This window comes from Natrix helvetica (genome assembly GCF_964273705.1).
Source record: "Natrix helvetica genome assembly, chromosome: Z".
Taxonomy (NCBI): Eukaryota; Metazoa; Chordata; class Lepidosauria; order Squamata; family Natricidae; genus Natrix; species Natrix helvetica.
The window spans coordinates 97250645-97267651 of NC_138554.1; the positions used below are offsets into that span (position 1 = coordinate 97250645).

The 17007-nt window shown below is 36.8% G+C and overlaps 1 protein-coding gene across 1 annotated transcript in view; it reads left to right on the forward strand.

The window, feature by feature from the left end:
• HACL1 (2-hydroxyacyl-CoA lyase 1) overlaps positions 1–17007 on the forward strand; it is a 27184-nt gene that overhangs the window by 590 nt on the left and 9587 nt on the right. Inside the window, exons 2-8 of the mRNA XM_081969836.1 lie at positions 1056–1160; positions 4438–4478; positions 5020–5100; positions 10563–10635; positions 12076–12153; positions 13207–13301; positions 17003–17007. The exon at positions 17003–17007 is cut by the window's right edge and continues 108 nt beyond it. Coding sequence (XP_081825962.1) covers positions 1056–1160; positions 4438–4478; positions 5020–5100; positions 10563–10635; positions 12076–12153; positions 13207–13301; positions 17003–17007 — 478 coding nt within the window. The remainder of the gene's footprint in view (positions 1–1055; positions 1161–4437; positions 4479–5019; positions 5101–10562; positions 10636–12075; positions 12154–13206; positions 13302–17002) is intronic.

Sequence of the window (17007 nt, forward strand, 5' to 3'; positions counted from 1 at the left end):
ATAGAAGATTCGCTTTAAAACATCCACGTAAACTTTCGTGATACATCTGCCAAGGCAGGAGTGATAATTATGGTAATTACAGGAATATGCAAGAAAATTACATGGTATTTACCTGCACCTATTCTAGAAAGCTCTAAATGTTTATTATTTTAAGTGTGAATATTTATGGGATACTCACCCGGTGACTGTTATAAACACTACTCACACTAGGAATCTATGCATTTGTTTAGAAGAAAATTCTATTCTGATCAACAAAGCCTTACATGCATTTTCAGTCTAGGTACTGGTGGGGTTTTTTCTCCTTAATTCTGCAGAGGAGGTGATTTGTAGACAAAGAAAATTTGGTTTATTTTAAACTAAACTAACCACTGTTGTTTCACTATTGTCCTTTATCCTGCTCTATATTGATATATTTATTTCTATCTTAACTCTAGGTCCTAGAGTCTAGGACATTGAAACTAACACTGAACAGAATCCATAAGTTTAGATTTTATGGTTAAACAAAAATAAATAGTACTTAGAAAAATAGATGCAAGAAAAGAGCATTGTGGGAAAATGGGTTCTTTTGAATTACAAACTCATTTTGTGATTAATAAGATATATCTCATAATGTCATTAACCTTATAAAAAGCCAATAATTTTAATATGACAATAAGAATAAAATAGTGGACATGAGAGTACATGGAGACAGTAGAATAGAAGAAAATTACTGTAGAGGATAACAAAATACAGAGACCTGAAAAAATAGAATGACTGGCAAAAACAATAACGCAAGGGTAGTTCCAATAGTGATAGGCTTCTTGAGTGCAATAGCAGAATGACTGGAGCACCATTTCAACACCATGGGCATTGACAAAATCAAAATCAGTTGCAAAAGGCAGTTTCACTTGGAACAGATTATACAAATTCTAATTTTGCCTTGTGTATAAAGCCAATCTCACTTTGCCTTTGATATTGTCAGATTATATAAAATTCCAAATGGGGATAGGGATGAGACATTGAAGATAGTTGGTTAAATTAAACAGATGCATTAAAATAAAATTTATTTATTTCAGGAAATTGAATATATGTTTGGCATTGTTGGTGTTCCTATAACAGAAGTAGCAATTGCTGCACAAGCAAGTGGAATTAAATATATAGGAATGCGCAATGAACAAGCTGTAAGTATTTTGGGGGTTAATTAGTGTCTCTGCTTGCTCAATAACTATTCAATGCTAAAAGCTCATTTTACTGTTACATAATCTGACATACTGACAGCACAGAATCAAACACTTTTATTTACTTATTGCTGAATTGCCTCAGAAAGATGGTAATTTCTACACTTTTTTGTCTTTAACAAAAGTGGTTTTTCCCCAAAGCATTCTCTGGAAATAATGGAATGGGAGTCTAGTGTGCCTTACAGCATTGTTGTAATAAGGGAGTGTTGGGAAATCTTTTTGGCATCAAGTGCCGAAACAGGAGCACACGGGGGAGCATGAAGCAGGAGCACATGGAGCGCCAGAAACCGGAAGAGCAGTTCCCCGGTGCATGCAGAATTATGAGTTGCTGTTAATTATTTGCAGTGTCACAAGTTACATTTTCCCTTTTTCTATGCTCCTAGGAAAGATCCGGCAACTGTCTGGGAGGAGAGAGGGTCAAGGGAAATTATGGCAGTTGCATAATATTACTACAAATTCTGCAACCTATGTACTTGCATCAGACTTCAAGATGCAAGTGTATAAGGGCAGGATTTGCATGAAGATTGCGTACATGTCATGATTGCTGCAGATGTTTACTTAAAAAAGTAGAGTCCAACACACTCACTTGGTCAAGCCTGAATAATCAGAATTTGACTTAATATATTATTCTCTCATTATATAAAAATAAATGATATAGAATTCTATCTCGTGCAGTTTTTCTCTTATATTTTGTTTGCTTGATTGAATACTAGTTGTAGAAACTATTCTGCAGCAGAAGAGCACTCCTTAATATTCACTATTCTTGATATTTAAACCATGGATTCATTTCCTTTTCCAATTTCCAGTGACATTTTATACTACTGAAATGTATTATCAAGTATTGAAGTTTCATAATCTGTTTAAAAAGAAAAATAATAATGATGAACCAGTATTTTTTGTACCAAAGGCTTAAAATTATTGGCTGGAGAAAAACTGGCACAAGAAAAGTTTGGGCACGCATTTGCTGATTTTTTTCATCTATTATCTGTATAATGACATGCATTAATATATCTGAAATTTATCCATAACAAAAAATATACTTACAAATAGTGGCACATTTTTCTTTTACAATCAGCAAAAATGATTACATAATATAAGAATAATCATTCCAGGCATCTGCAAAGTTTTATATAGCATTTTAATTTGCCACTTGGTTTGACAATGTGTTGTCATGGCATCATGGCATTTAAGTACAAACAGTTTTGCCAATAGAACACCCACTCTGGGTATCTTTAACTGTTTCTACATTACTTGGCATGTTTTTCTTTCAGAAATAGAATGGAAATGCATAAATTACCTTCTGGTGTTTAAGTTTTAATTTTTGAAACATGTTATATAAAAAATAGTACTGCACCCATCGTGCCACTCACAGCCATCATGTTAAATCTGATTAGCAATTTTAGTAATTTAACTCTTGTACTATGTCCCATATTGTCTTCTAATGACGCTTCATGAAATCATCAGTCTCTCAAGTATAATTTTTTTCACAAGCTTTTTGTATATTATGGCTAGACCTCATTGAGGGCGGGGTGGGAGGGGAATCATTTCTTCTCCCTAAAGGTATGCTGCATAAATACTGTAAAAGACAAGATGTATCCTATTATTTTGCTATATTAATTTCCAGCCTGATCTAAGTAACTCTAAACGTCCAAAATGGCAAAGTTAATTAAAATTTATAATAAAATAATTGTAGTTTATTAAGGTAGGCCAAAACCCAAAAGCTTATTACATCCATCCTCAACTCTCAGCATGAAAAATAGCATGTTTTTTTCTGTTAGATTAATGTAGGCTGGGCTTCCGAACCTAGTACCATGCAGCTATATGAGACTTAAACTTCATATTCTTTAGTCATTGTAGCTTGAAAGCACCAGATTAGAAAATACTGCTTTAATCTAGAAAAATGAAAGAAGTCAAATCATTTTTGAAGAAACTGTATTCTATATTTTATATGAATTTCTATATGTAATTATAATAGTTATTTAATTGCAATTAAATAATTTAATAATTACAATATTTTCAATGTGAAGCTTATGAACCTGGTTTTGTACCTAAATTGTGTATTGTTTGGATGGAAAATATCCCATTAAAAAACTTTCAGTTAAAGCTATCAATATGAATTCAAGATGAGTTCATTTGTTAATTTTTTTTGTTCCCACTGCTAAATTAAAAAGCTGTCACAATCTTTGAATTGGCACAAAGTAATATCAACATAATTTTTTAAATCTGATGGTCAGTCTCTGTCCAAGTTACTGCCAGAAAATGATTTTCAAGATCTGATTTTTGCAAGTTCCAATAATTATAAATAAGGAAATTGGTTTTCTCCATTGGTGTTACTCGGCACATCACAATTCAGCATGGAAAATATCTGCCAATTGTTGCATTACACAAGAAAATAGCTGATCTGATTCTAGACAGAATTATCTTTTTCTCCACTCGCAACCCATAGTAGTTAAGATATTAGGCTACAAATCGGGAGACTGAATTTGCCTTGGGCATGAAGCCAATTCTGTGACCTTAGACCAGTCACCTTCTCTCAGCCCAAAGAAAGGCAATGGCAAAAACGCTTCTGAAACATCCTGCCAAGAAAACTGCAGGAAATAGGACACTATTGAATAGGATTTTTAAAAAGTTTAAAGAAAGAAATGGGAAAATACCAGTGTCAAATAATCCTGCAGGGAAGAGTGGGAGATCTTTCAATTAAGTAAAATGGAATAAATGAATAGCTGCAGTGGGAGGGCTAATGATTGAAAATGACAGTGGTGACAAAGAGGCAACTGAAGTCTGAAATCAAATAGGCACAGCTTCTATGTATACAAAATAGCAGTCTCATCAATAGGCAAGCTTTTGATTTATAGATTATGAAAAATACCTGAAGAGTTTCTTTGTAAAGGACATTATATACGTTGATTGAAATTGTGAGTCAACTGCAGCCTCTGAAAGTATTGATATGGATATTAGAATTAAACCAGATCATCTCTGCACACATAACCACTTCACTTCACTAGTAGACATTGGAGAATTGTTAATAACTTTATACAATGCAGAGACAATTTGGAAAGACCCTTGAAACAGTTGCATCAAATCTTTTGAATGGAGGATGCTTCATTTGTGCCAGTCTTTCAAATGCTTTGCTAAGCCTTACAAAATTGTATATAAATCTATTGTTTTGGTGTACTACCTCTTTCCATTCAGATGTTAATTAATGTTTCATTTTCAATAGGCCTCTTATGCAGCTTCTGCTGTGGGGTATCTGACTGCCCGGTAAGTTTATTATAAAAGTTATTCTCTTGGCTTCTAAGATTTTGATATAATAGTATTTCAGAATTTTGAGTTCATCTAAGCTTTTTGTAGTTTATGCAGCAGTGTTTCTATTAGTCCCACTACCACAACCTCAGTTTTCTATCACTGAGGATAAGTGCATATTAATAAATAAAAACAAAAATGAAAAAATGCTGAACTTGCTTAACATTCGTACCACCTCTGACCTGTAAATGATTTCATTTACATTTAAATCTATTTTATATTTTATGGTTGTAAACAGCATTGTAGATGAACGTGAGTGATAACTTGCCCTACAACTTAGTTTTCTTATTTCTTTTCTATTTAGTTTATATATTACAATGTTTTGACCTTCTCTTTTGTGCTGAGGGCAGAAAGTAGATTTAAAATACTCCAGTTCAATAAAAATGAAAAATTTGCCTTGCTTTCAAACTAATCCTTCAGGAATGTTTGTATATGATGCCTCCGAAGTTATTGTTTTGCTTCAATTGAAAACCTCAGCAGCTTTTCTTTTTGTTTCTAGGCCTGCCGTATGCCTTGTTGTTTCTGGCCCTGGTCTTGTAAATGCTCTGGCTGGAATGGCAAATGCAAACATGAATTGCTGGTAATAAATCTGTATTTTCTCTTTTATTTCCAAATACACAGACTCAAATACTATTTATCAGCAAAGCAGATAGTCATATCATATCCTCATCACCTTTCCCCTCCCATTTTATTCAGTTTTAAGTAGATAACATCTACATAAGGGAGAACACAAATATGACATGTTTTATCACAAGAATTAAGGATTGTCTTAATGTACTTTAATCCATTGCCTTCCCCATTTTAGTGAGTGATCTCTATGGTCTAGTAATGATGGGACTTATAAACACTGGAAGATTGGGGAAGATTACCAAACAGATTTTGCATAAAGATTTTGTGCTTTTGTAGCAGCCTTTTATTAACCGTATATTGCATATAACCTTCCCTGGCTTTGAGAAGTTGATGATACCACTTGGTGCTTCTTTAAAAAGTAAGTCATTTTTTTGGGGGGGGGGGAGCCGAAGTCTCAACGTCACGACGTGCGATCTCAATGCTCTGAGATAGCAGTCGATACTTTTGTCACTGGGTGGTCCAAATGGACCTAAACCGTCCCGCAGAGACGGTGAACAGGAAGAATATGTCTTGCTGATCTCAGGGACACCGCAAAGTCCCTGATTGATCCAAGAGAAGTTCTTCAAGCCGGTGACAAAAAATCCAGCCATTTGGCTGATGAAATCAGGCCGGCTCCAAAATGGAAGGATATGGAAAGAGAAAGTGTTTCCAGCTGGTGAGGAATTTTTACTGTTTTAAAAGTGACTGCCTATAAAAAAACTTAAAATTAATTTAAATTGTAGAACAGAAGAAATAAGTGGCAGAATTAAATTTGGACTGGTTTTGGACAGTGAGTTATCTTACTTTTTGAACGCTGTCTTCACGGATGGAATTTATGCAAGCCTTTTAAAACGAATGGATTAAGATTCCTTCTTCTATTTTTTTTCTTTTACTATTTTCTCTAATCTATGGACTAAAATTCTCCTCTTTCATTACTGTGAGTGTTTTTCTAACTCATTTAAGAATCGGACTTTTTAAAAACTTGAAATACAAAAAAGATACAAAAAGAAACAAAGAAATCGTAACATTGTAACACTGCTACTCGAAGGCTGGAGGTTTGTGTATTGGAAACGAAACACTTTTTTTCCCCACTGATTATCCTGGCTTGGCACTTCAAAGTCTCACAGCTTGTTTATAAAGAGTGATTAGAAGAAAAGCACACTGATGTTCCTTTGAAGTATATTTTTAACCAGAGAAAGGTGAAATGTTATTGTGAATCTATGCTTAATCCTGTTAAAACCTTCTAAGATAGAGCAGCAGTATTTGTTAACTGGAGATAATGACACAATTTCAACAGCAGAAAGAAGTTTTAAGTCTGCAAAAGATACTCTTAGAAATACAGAAATTATCAGTTATACGTGAGAGGATAGAGAAGAAGTTGGAAGGTTTAGTCCACCTAACAGCAAAATATGATGAAGTTAAATATGTTTATCAAATAGATAAAGTGGCAGTTAAAATTCAAAAAACGAAAGAGGAAAATGAATATAAAGAAATTAAAATTGCTGATATTTATGGTGATTGGTTTGTCTCTGAAAAGGGAAAGAGTGAAATACTGAAAGAGGAATTAAATGGAGGGGAAATCTACCCCGGATGGCAAGATATAGAAGAAGAGAAAACAAAAAAAAATATGGATTTAAAGAGAGAAATTTTATTAGCAATATCATTGATAACACTACCGACAATCAAAGATAAGCTGATTAAGGAAACAGAAGAAGGGCATCAAAATTACATGAGAGATTTTATAAGCAAAGAGTTGCTAAGAGGAGTCCATACAAAGTTGATTAAGGAGATGATTAGAGGACTGACACCACAAATGGCAGAAGATATGAGACTGTTTTGCTATTGGAAAGATACAGGTTGATAGATGGAAGAGTATAATTTAAAACTAGCTAAACTTAGCGAAATTTAGTGATAATAGATATAGTTAAATAAATAATTGATAATGATGATAATGTATACAATGTGTAGTGTTATGATAAGTAATAACTGGATATGAATATTGAATGGTACCCATGAAAGGAAGATTATAAACTCTTTTGGATTATATATAAAGGTTAATAATAAAAAAAGAATTAAGTTAGATTCAGTTAAGTTTTGATTATTAGGGGGGAAATGATATGATGCAGAATATAGTCAAATAAAGGAGGGATAATGATAATAATGTATATATATGTATGGGTACAACATAAGGAAATGGGATATAAATTGTAAACAGTGATTTGGAAAGAAGGATTAGAAAATTATGTTATTAAATGTTATGGATGTCTAGCTAGAATAGGACATAAGGATTTAGTGTCATTGGAGGATTTTAGAAATAGTAAATGAAATGGCAGTATGTGGTCATGTATTAAATCTTGGTATATTTTATGACGAAGGACGTTTAAACAGTTATAGCCAAATGAAAATGGAGGTATGATGACGGTAACATGTATAAATATCTGAGTTAAAATACTTGAGTTAATATGAATTATGCTTGATGACTGTGGAAGAGATGCACAAAAGTATTTTGTAACCAACTGATACACTTTCTACAGTATGTAAAGAAGGAAGATTTTATGTGTTGTGTTTTATAAAAAAAAGTAAGTCATTTTTGGTAACTGTCAAATTATCTGATAGAAACATAAGAATGTTTGCTTTAAGATAAAGATAGTGGTTCTCTTATACAATTGCATTCATTTCAAATGATAACAAGATCATGCTCAAATTCTACAAGCTAGTCTTCAGCAATATGTGAACCAAGAGCTACCAGAAGTATAAGCTGGGTTTCAAAGAAGCAGAGAAATTAGATACCAAACTGGCAACATTTGCTGGATTATGGAGAAAACAAGCAAGTTCCAAAAAACATTTGCTTCAAAAACATCTATTTCTACATTAAAGCCTTAGACTCTATGGATCACAATAAACTGGGCAAATTGTTAAAGATATGGGAGTTACCAGACAACCTTATCTATCTCCTGAGAACAGTGACGTGCGGTGACGTTTATGACTGGTGAGGCTGGTGACGTCATCAAACCACGTGGTTGCTCCGATCGCAGGGGCGCAGCCCAAACGGAGAAATTTCTTCAGTTCCAGCCTCAATCAGCGCAGCCGCGGTCCCCTTCATCTTGCCTCAGGAAGGAGGGGAATGGGACCACGTGTGCAGGGGAAGGGGATTGCAGCTCTGCTAATCTGAGGCTGTGCGCTGAGGAGCCGCCTGCACACGTGGTCCCATTCCCCTTGCAAGGATCCCGGGCTCGCCCAATGCAAAAAATGCCTGGGTACCGTGTTTCCCCGAAAATACAACCTGTCCTGCGCTCACTGACCTAGCGTTATCCCGAAAGCGCCAAGTTACAGGAGCCGGGGGTGGGGGGAGCGCTCACGTTGCTTGCCGCCTTCGGTATACCGCTAGGTTGGGGAGTGGCGTTCTGTCCGGCCAGAGGGGAGAGTTGCCGGGAAACTCTCCAGCCGGGAAAAGCGCCATTCACTGACCTCAGCAGCCGCCCCGCAAATCCCCTCTCCAGCCGGGAAAAGCGCCATTCATTGACCTCAGCAGCCGCCCCGCAAATCCCCTCTCCAGCCGGGAAAAGCGCCATTCACCAAGCCCTTGCGCAGCTGTCCCAGGCGACCGCTGCTGGCTGCTGCTGCCCGCCGCCGCCCCGCTCCGCTCCGTGCATAACTTCCAAACTCCAAAACTTCCAGCATCGGCCGCTCTAGGAGTGCTCTCTATGGTGGGCCGGCTGCTGGACAGAGAGTTTTCCGGACAGTCTTCCAGCAGCCGGCCCACCATAGAGAGCACTCCTAGAGCGGGCGATGCTGGAAGTTTTGGAGTTTGGAAGTTATGCACGGAGCGGAGCGGCGGGGCGGCGGGCGGGGCGGGCAGCAGCAGCCAGCGGCGGTCGCCTGGGAGAGCTGCGCAAGGGCTTGGTGAATGGCGCTTTTCCCGGCTGGAGAGGGGATTTGCCGGGCGGCTGCTCAGGTCAGTGAATGGCGCTTTTCCCGGCTAGAGAGGGGATTTTCCGGGCGGCTGCTCGTGAGCATAGTTACCTCATGGCTACTTCGCCCCTGAGGCTGTGCCCGGCTCTTCGGGAGCCAGTTCACAAGAGAGCAGCCGCCCGGCAACTCTCCCCTCTGGCCGGACAGAACGCCACTCCCCAACCTAGCGGTATATTGAAGGCGGCAAGCAACGTGAGCGCTCCCCCCACCCCCGGCTCCTGTAACTTGGTACTTTCGGGATAACGCTAGGTCAGTGAGCGCAGGACAGGTTGTATTTTCGGGGAAACATGGTACCTAGGCATTTTTTGCATTGGGCGAGCCTGTGATCCTTGCAAGGGAAATGGGACCACGTGTGCAGGAGGCTCCTCAGCACACAGCCTCAGATTAGCAGAGCCGCGATCCCCTTCCCCTGCACACGTGGTCCCATTCCCCTCCTTCCTGAGGCAAGATGAAGGGGACCGCGGCTGCGCTGATTGAGGCTGGAGCTGAGGAGCCTCCTGCACACGTGGTCCCATTCCCCTTGCAAGGATCCTGGGCTCGCCCGATGTAAAAAATGGCGAGATCGGCACACTTGGGGCTGCTGCTGAGATGTCCAGGGAGGCTAAACCAAGCCGCGCGCCTCTCCCAGCCACTTTCACGGCTTCCTGGAGTAATTCTTTTTTATTTTCATGACGAGAGTGGTGAGGCTCCGCCTCCCCTGCCTCCCCTGACTGCACGTCACTGCCTGAGAAACCTGTATGCAAAAAAGAACAGTTAGAATAAGACATGAAATAATTGATTAGTTCAAAATAAGGAAAGGAGTACAACGAGGTTGTGTATTGTCACCCTCCTTATTTAATTTATATGTAGAATACATTATGCAAAATGCTGCACTAAATGAATCACAAGCAAGAATTAAAATTGCCGGCAGAAATATCATATCCAGAAGAATATCATTCTAAGGGCAGAAAGTGAAGAGGAACTAAAGAACCTCTTGATAAGAGTAAAAGAGGAGAGTGCAAAAGTTGGCTTGAAACTCAACATTTAAAAAATTAACATGGCATCCAGTATCATCACTTCCTGACAGAAGGGGAAGAAATGGGAGCAGTGACATATTTTATTTTCTTGGGCTCCAAAATCAATGCATACTGTGCAGCCATGAAATTAAAGGATACTTGCTCCTTCGGATAAAAGCTATGACAAACTTAGACAATAGTAATATAGAACAAACTAGTGAAGCAGTATTTAATTCCTTTTTTCTCCTTACTATCTTTTCCTTCTTTTTGAATCGATGAAAGTTCCCAAAAGACTTGATCTAACTGATGAAACAAGTTCTTACAACATCTTTCCCAGGCAATAAGTTATCAGTTTTAATTGAATGTTAAAGCAAGCAGTATTTAGGAATATAAGTTGCTTATTCAAGAATTAAGTGAATCTAGCTTTTGTTTTTAAGGAATTAAACTTTTGTTTAATTTTTTTAAGGCCATTGATTGTCATTGGAGGCTCCTCTGACAGAAATCAAGAGACTATGGGAGCTTTTCAAGAATTCCCACAGGTGCACATCTCTTCTGTTGTTTTTTTTCATAAAAGAGTACCTGGATACTTTAGAAACCCATCTTCCAATTACAATTCTCAACCTTGACTATTTTAAGACAAGTGAACTTCAACTTCCAGGGAATTCTAGAGTTGAAAGTCAACACATTTTAAAGTTGTCAAGGTTGAGAAACATTATTGTAGCTGATGCTCTTATACCATGTATTCCTCACAAAGATTTTCATATCTCAATAAATATTATTGATAGGCATAAAATGAAAAAAAAAACCAGATTGAATTGAATAAACCTTCCTTTCTCCTGTTTTTACCTATAAGAATATACTCTCTGAGCCCCTTTACTGAATATTTTACATAAAAATCAATATTCACCATCACCAGCTAATCTTTGTCATCTGCAACTACTTGGCTCTTTGAAAACTGCTTTCTGTTTCTTTTTAATGTAAATTAGAAATTACATTACATTAATGTAATGTAAATATAAAGGACAGCTGTTTTGCCTAGTCTTTTCTGGTATCTTCTGCTACATTATAGTGCTTTCTGATCTTCTCCAACCTCATTTCTTCATTTATAAGGACTCAAATTGACCTTAATTAATATTAACATTATATTCAGTATTGAGAGCCAGTTGGTATAGGGATTAAAGGTACTGGGCTAGAAATTGGGATACTGTGTTCTTGGTCTGCATTAGCACAAGGAAGCTAAGTGACTTTGGACCAGGAAAACTTCAGGGATTTATTCTTGTGATCATCAGCAATTGATAATTGATTTATCTTCTCCTCCAAAAAATCAACATTAAGCAGATATACACATAGTTTTTTCTTACTCTCCTCCCTAGCCCCTCTCATGGATACCTTAAGTTTCCCCTGGAACAGTTTTGGAATATTGGGGCATTAATGATATTAAGACTTTATTCCATTAATAAACAATTATAAAATGACATATGATCTGGTGTCCTTTGCCCCACATATGGCCAAATGCTATTAATTTTATTTGTTCAATTTACATGGATGCTTGTGCCATCTTTTAGGATTATTTGAGTTTCTAAATATAAAACGTCATTTCCTAATTTTTCAAATAATCATAACTTTTGAAATGGCAATGCTGTATGTTTTACAAATCATAACCTTTTGTGTTAAGAGTAGATATTATGTAATGTGTGATTGAAAATCTTTATAAAGAAGCTTTTCTGCAGATAATTATGATAGAGTAATTGTGAGTAATCCTTGCATTTTCTGTAATTAACTAATAGTTGTGGCATTTATAAATAGAACCTCCATGTTAATTTCTAGGATATCTCTGCAAAGCAGTTGCGGTAGTTCCCTGCTTTTCATTATTTTTTGTGGAAGTGGGACGCGAATTAGATGGATTGTTGGACTGATCAACTCCTGTTGTAAAATCTCTTGTTATTTAAAAAAATAATATTATATGTGTTTGTTTTCAGATTGAAGCATGTAGACTTTTTAGCAAATTTTCTGTCAGACCAAGCAGTCTAGAAGCTATTCCTGCAATTATCGAGAAGGTAAAAGATAAAAAGTAGCAATACATAATTCTTTCTCATGTAGCTCTATGAGGCACAAATAGCATTGGAAAATTGTCATATGGCTGGTGATGCCTGAATAAATGAATGGGTTCAGTTATTTATATTTCAGGGTAATAAATAATCAAAACAGCATCTAACTTTAGAAAATGACCAGTATCTTTTAAGATGATAGCATTATATGTTAATATTATTTCATAAATATATTAGCTATGTAATTTTATACAGTATGATTGTATACAATACAATGATGATAATAATGTATACATACACACTTAGCTTATAATATATAATTGATTGACACAATCACCACCAGTCAATTGCTAAAGGCAGCTTTACTGGAACAGCTTACATTCTGCAATATTACCTATAACATCATCAAACAACATCTGCCTATCTCAGGTCCTTAGGAAGGACTCAATAGTGGATAAAAATGGAAAATCCAGTCTAAACATCTGGTTGATTTCAACCAACCATGATAATAATAATGGCATAAACCAGAGATGCTGGTCCTAGTGGTTATCAGAGCTTAGAAAAACTGTACATTGACAAAATTTCTAACTGTCAATTACAAAAGACCATAAAAATGATTTATAAGAATCCTTACATTAGAGCCTTTGCTCCAGGAGTCTTTAAATGAGCCTGTAGTTCAATTTACATTTTGAGGGGGAAGTCACTGTTGTAGCATGGCTGTGCTGCTATGCACAACCCCAAGATACAGAAGACTTGCTACAGGAAAAACAAGCCCATTTTCAAGGAATATCTATCTAGGAGTCATGTTTGTTGTAGAATTCAGCCAAGGATTTTGATTGATGACTCCAAATTTATTTGTTCAAAGAGCTAAATAAATCATGGATATGCTTATTTACAGACTGAATCCAAGTTATTCATTCTTCAGTAGAGGGATATTTATTTTGTCCATTGTTTACTTAATGCATTTTTATCAATAAGAGCTGGTGTAATTAAAAATAAAATAAAATCTTAATTACGATTACTGCCATGTATTTTATCTTCCAACTTCTCTAATCAATCTAGGCTGTCAGAACCAGTATTTATGGACGCCCAGGTGCCTGCTATATTGACATACCTGGAGACTTTGTAAATCTGACAGTGAAGAAAAGCTCTGTCAAGTGAGTTGTTACCATTATAAATAGCAAATCGTTTCTACCGATAATGTGGTACTTTTACTATATTTGTGGTTTTTCATGGGATGTACGCTTAATAAAGGTAGATATTGACTCTAAAAAGTACCCATAACCCAAAATATTTTCTGGCGTGAGAAACTTTAAAGAAATGTAAGTCAGACTCATCAGAACTTTGTAACTAACTGGTCCCATCCAATGAACTCTAACTTTTTAAATTTATTCTTCGACAAACTTTTATAAGGAAATTATTTAAAATGGAAGATAAAACAATTGAAGTCAAGATTATTTAAATGAATGTTTAATTCCATGAATGATTCAGATGTAGAAATGCATCCTTAAGAACAATTAAATGGGATTTAATGTTAACCCATTGTTTAAATAAGACACTTCAGATTTTGGAAGAGATCTCAGGATTTCCAAATCCTACGCCATATCCAGTATTTTACAAGGGAATGCCAGAGCATTGGCAGGTGTCTCAATCAAAACTGATTTCTTCCCAAGCATGAATGTCCCCATTTTTAAAAAAATAAGTTTTCTTAAGATGAAAGCAGGTATGCTGAAAAAATGCCAGCAAATGAAACATTTTCCTTTAGAATCAAAATGTAACTCTACATTAGGACAAAGACTTTCAGGGTCTGTTTCTCATAACTTTAAGATATAATTAAGGAATGGAACCTAAACTGATCTCCGTTCAAATACATAGACAATGGCCATATGAATTGTTATCAGTTTGTTATCAGCCACCATTACAGGAATACTCAATTTTTGCCTTTCAATTGTTATGTCTTATATTCCTTTGAAAGCTTTACAGCAACTTTCCTATTTTTTAAATGGGGGATATTACATTTGAGGCTGTAATGTATCGTTTGCTTTTGATTTTGTTCCTTGAGAATAAATGTGAGACAACGTAAAGAACCCATGTAAAGAAGCATTTGAAAAAAAGCTGCCCGGAAATTAATTGAATATAATCTTTAACTCATTGACAAAAATGAGTGAAATTACCATATTCTAACCATATAAAAGAAATTTAATTGTTTAGAAATTAGTATCCGGAGGTTCCATTCTGCTTACATCTATCCATATGCTACAAAGCAAAATACACAATTTGCCTCTGAATGCAATTTGTTTTAAGATTTTTACCTATGTATTAAAAAGATCTTATTACAGAGTAAGCATTTGTAAACACACAAAATGCTAGCTTTACTTTTGAAGGCTAATATTTTTTTCTTTCCACAACTATCTACTGTATTTTTCGCACTGTAAGATGCATTTGACCATAAGACACACATAGATTTAGAGGAGGAAAACAAGAAAAAAAAATGAATATGGACTGCTATCTCAGTGTGAATATGGAACGGGGAACATGGAGCAGCAGTGTAATGAGGGCAGGAGACGGAGCCTGAGAGGACCACAGATAGGTATCCTCATGTGCCAGCTCTGCCTATTGACTCCTGCACTGCAGAAAAGAGACAGAAGAGGCGGGCAATAAGAAAAATAGATCTGGGACACAATATTTGCTCCATAAGACGCGCAGACATTTCCACCCATTTTTTTGGGGTGGGGAAGAGTGTCTTGTGGAGCGAAAAATATGGTATATACTTCGATACAACAGAGAATTCTACCCTGTATATTGGTTTGCTTCTCTCACTTGCTCTAGTAAAAGCTAAGACACTTTCAAACTGAACTCAACTTGTGAGTTCATATATCTATATTGTGGGTTTGGCAACAATATAAAAGTGGTTTGCCAACTTTTTGGGAAAAATCCCAGCTTAGTCTCTGTTTCATTTCTTCAGCAACACATTCTACATTATCAGAAAGTGATTTCCATTACTTTATGCCAGGTGACAAGGAGGTGATTGTACTTAACAATACAGTCTTCAACTTACAACAATATCTATTCATCAGAAAAAAACATGTTTCTATTATTTTCAGAGTTCATATGTTTCTTTACTGTCCTTTAATTTTTAATCTTTAATTGCATATAAACTTTTCTAACTTTGCTTTGCAGTAATTTTTGCTTACATTTAAGCCAAACATTGATTGGACATAAGTCCAGCAGATAAGCTTGTAAGACACACATTACTTCTTTCTTTCTAGTACAAGTTACAGTATATCTTCTCAGGTCATATTGAAAAGTAATGCCTCCCCACCTATGTTTTCAAAGTGGATTGAGTCCTGAATTTCTTTTATGAAACAATTTCAGAATATTTTTCTCCACTATACGAAAATGGATCATTGAACTTGCTTTGATGGTTTCTTTTCTACAGTGGGTATCTGTTTATCTCTTGTGAGATAATTTTGCTGTAGGAAATTACTTCTATTGTAATATTTTTCAGTGTATAAAAAACACTACTCCCCTCCCAAAGGGAGTGGAAATGTCTCTGCATCTTCTATAGTGAATCTTGTTCCCCCTACCCTTTGGCCTTTGCCTCCTTGCAGCAAACAGCCTGGTCAGATTAGGCACAGCCTGATTTAGCACGAGCAGCTGATTGGCGGTTGGATCTGCCTCCCAGAATACCACCTATTAGCTGTTCCAGGCTGTGGGGATTGCCGTCTCCACTGCCGCTAATCATCCCCTTGCACCCCATTTTCAGCCTCCGCACATTCCATTTTCGGCCTCCGTGTGTCCCGTTTTTAGCCTCTGTGCGCCCTTTTTTGGCCTGTTCCAGGCGCCGGGAATAGGCAGCAATCCCTGCCACCTGGAACGGGCTGAAAATTGGGGCATGCGGAGGCTGATAATAGGGTGCGTGGGGTGGCATTAGGCAGCAGTGGTGATGAGTGGTGACAGCCAGCAATGAGCTGTGGTGATCCCTGTAGCCTGGAACAGCTTACAAGAGGTGTTCTAGGAGGCAGAACCAACTGCCAATCAGCTGCTTGTGCTAAATCAGGCTGTGCTGAAGCTGACCAGGCTGTTTGAAAGGCTGTTTGAAGCAGAAGCCTTTCAACTATCTGGCTGAAACAGGATTAATGTCCTCTAAAAGGTCTACTATTCCTGTTACTTTTGTTCCTTTGTAGGCGGGGTGGGGGGGAGGAACCAGCTGCAGGCATTTGATACTTTTCCACGAGAGTCAGACATTTTACTAAATCAAATGATAAATCGATTGAAATTAAATCTTGACTTTCCAATTTGATCCAAATTTTGTCACCTTTGAATCTCCATGGTATGTCCTTAATTCAATCAACTGCTTGTGCTAAATCAGACTGTGCTAAAGCTGACCAGGCTGTTTCCTGCAAGGAGGCAAATTGCTGGGCGGAAGAAGCAGGTTTTTTTCTTGTTTTTCCCCCCAAAAGCTAGGTGTGTCTTATGGTCAGGAGCATCTTATAGTCAGAAAAATACTGTACATATTGTCTGGTTTTTCCTCTTGAAATCTTTTTGAGCTCTTATTGATTTTTGATTTTGTAGCTGTAAGAGAGTGTTGCTCTCTGACTCTTAGGAATGATTTTAGTTCTGCCTATCAAAACGAGTAGGAGGAGCAATCTAATTTTCAGGATACTTCCATTCACTATAAAAAAATAGCTCCATAGTAAGCCAGTGTTTTATTATGGTGAGAATACATTATGTTCACATTAGTTGCTCCTCATAATAACAGCCTGAAATGATAATAAGCAAATTAAATTGTTGCTTATTTATTCTGTTGTTTATTCCAGGTCTTTTGTGAGGATTAGTTTTTTATTCTGTTTTACAGGTACA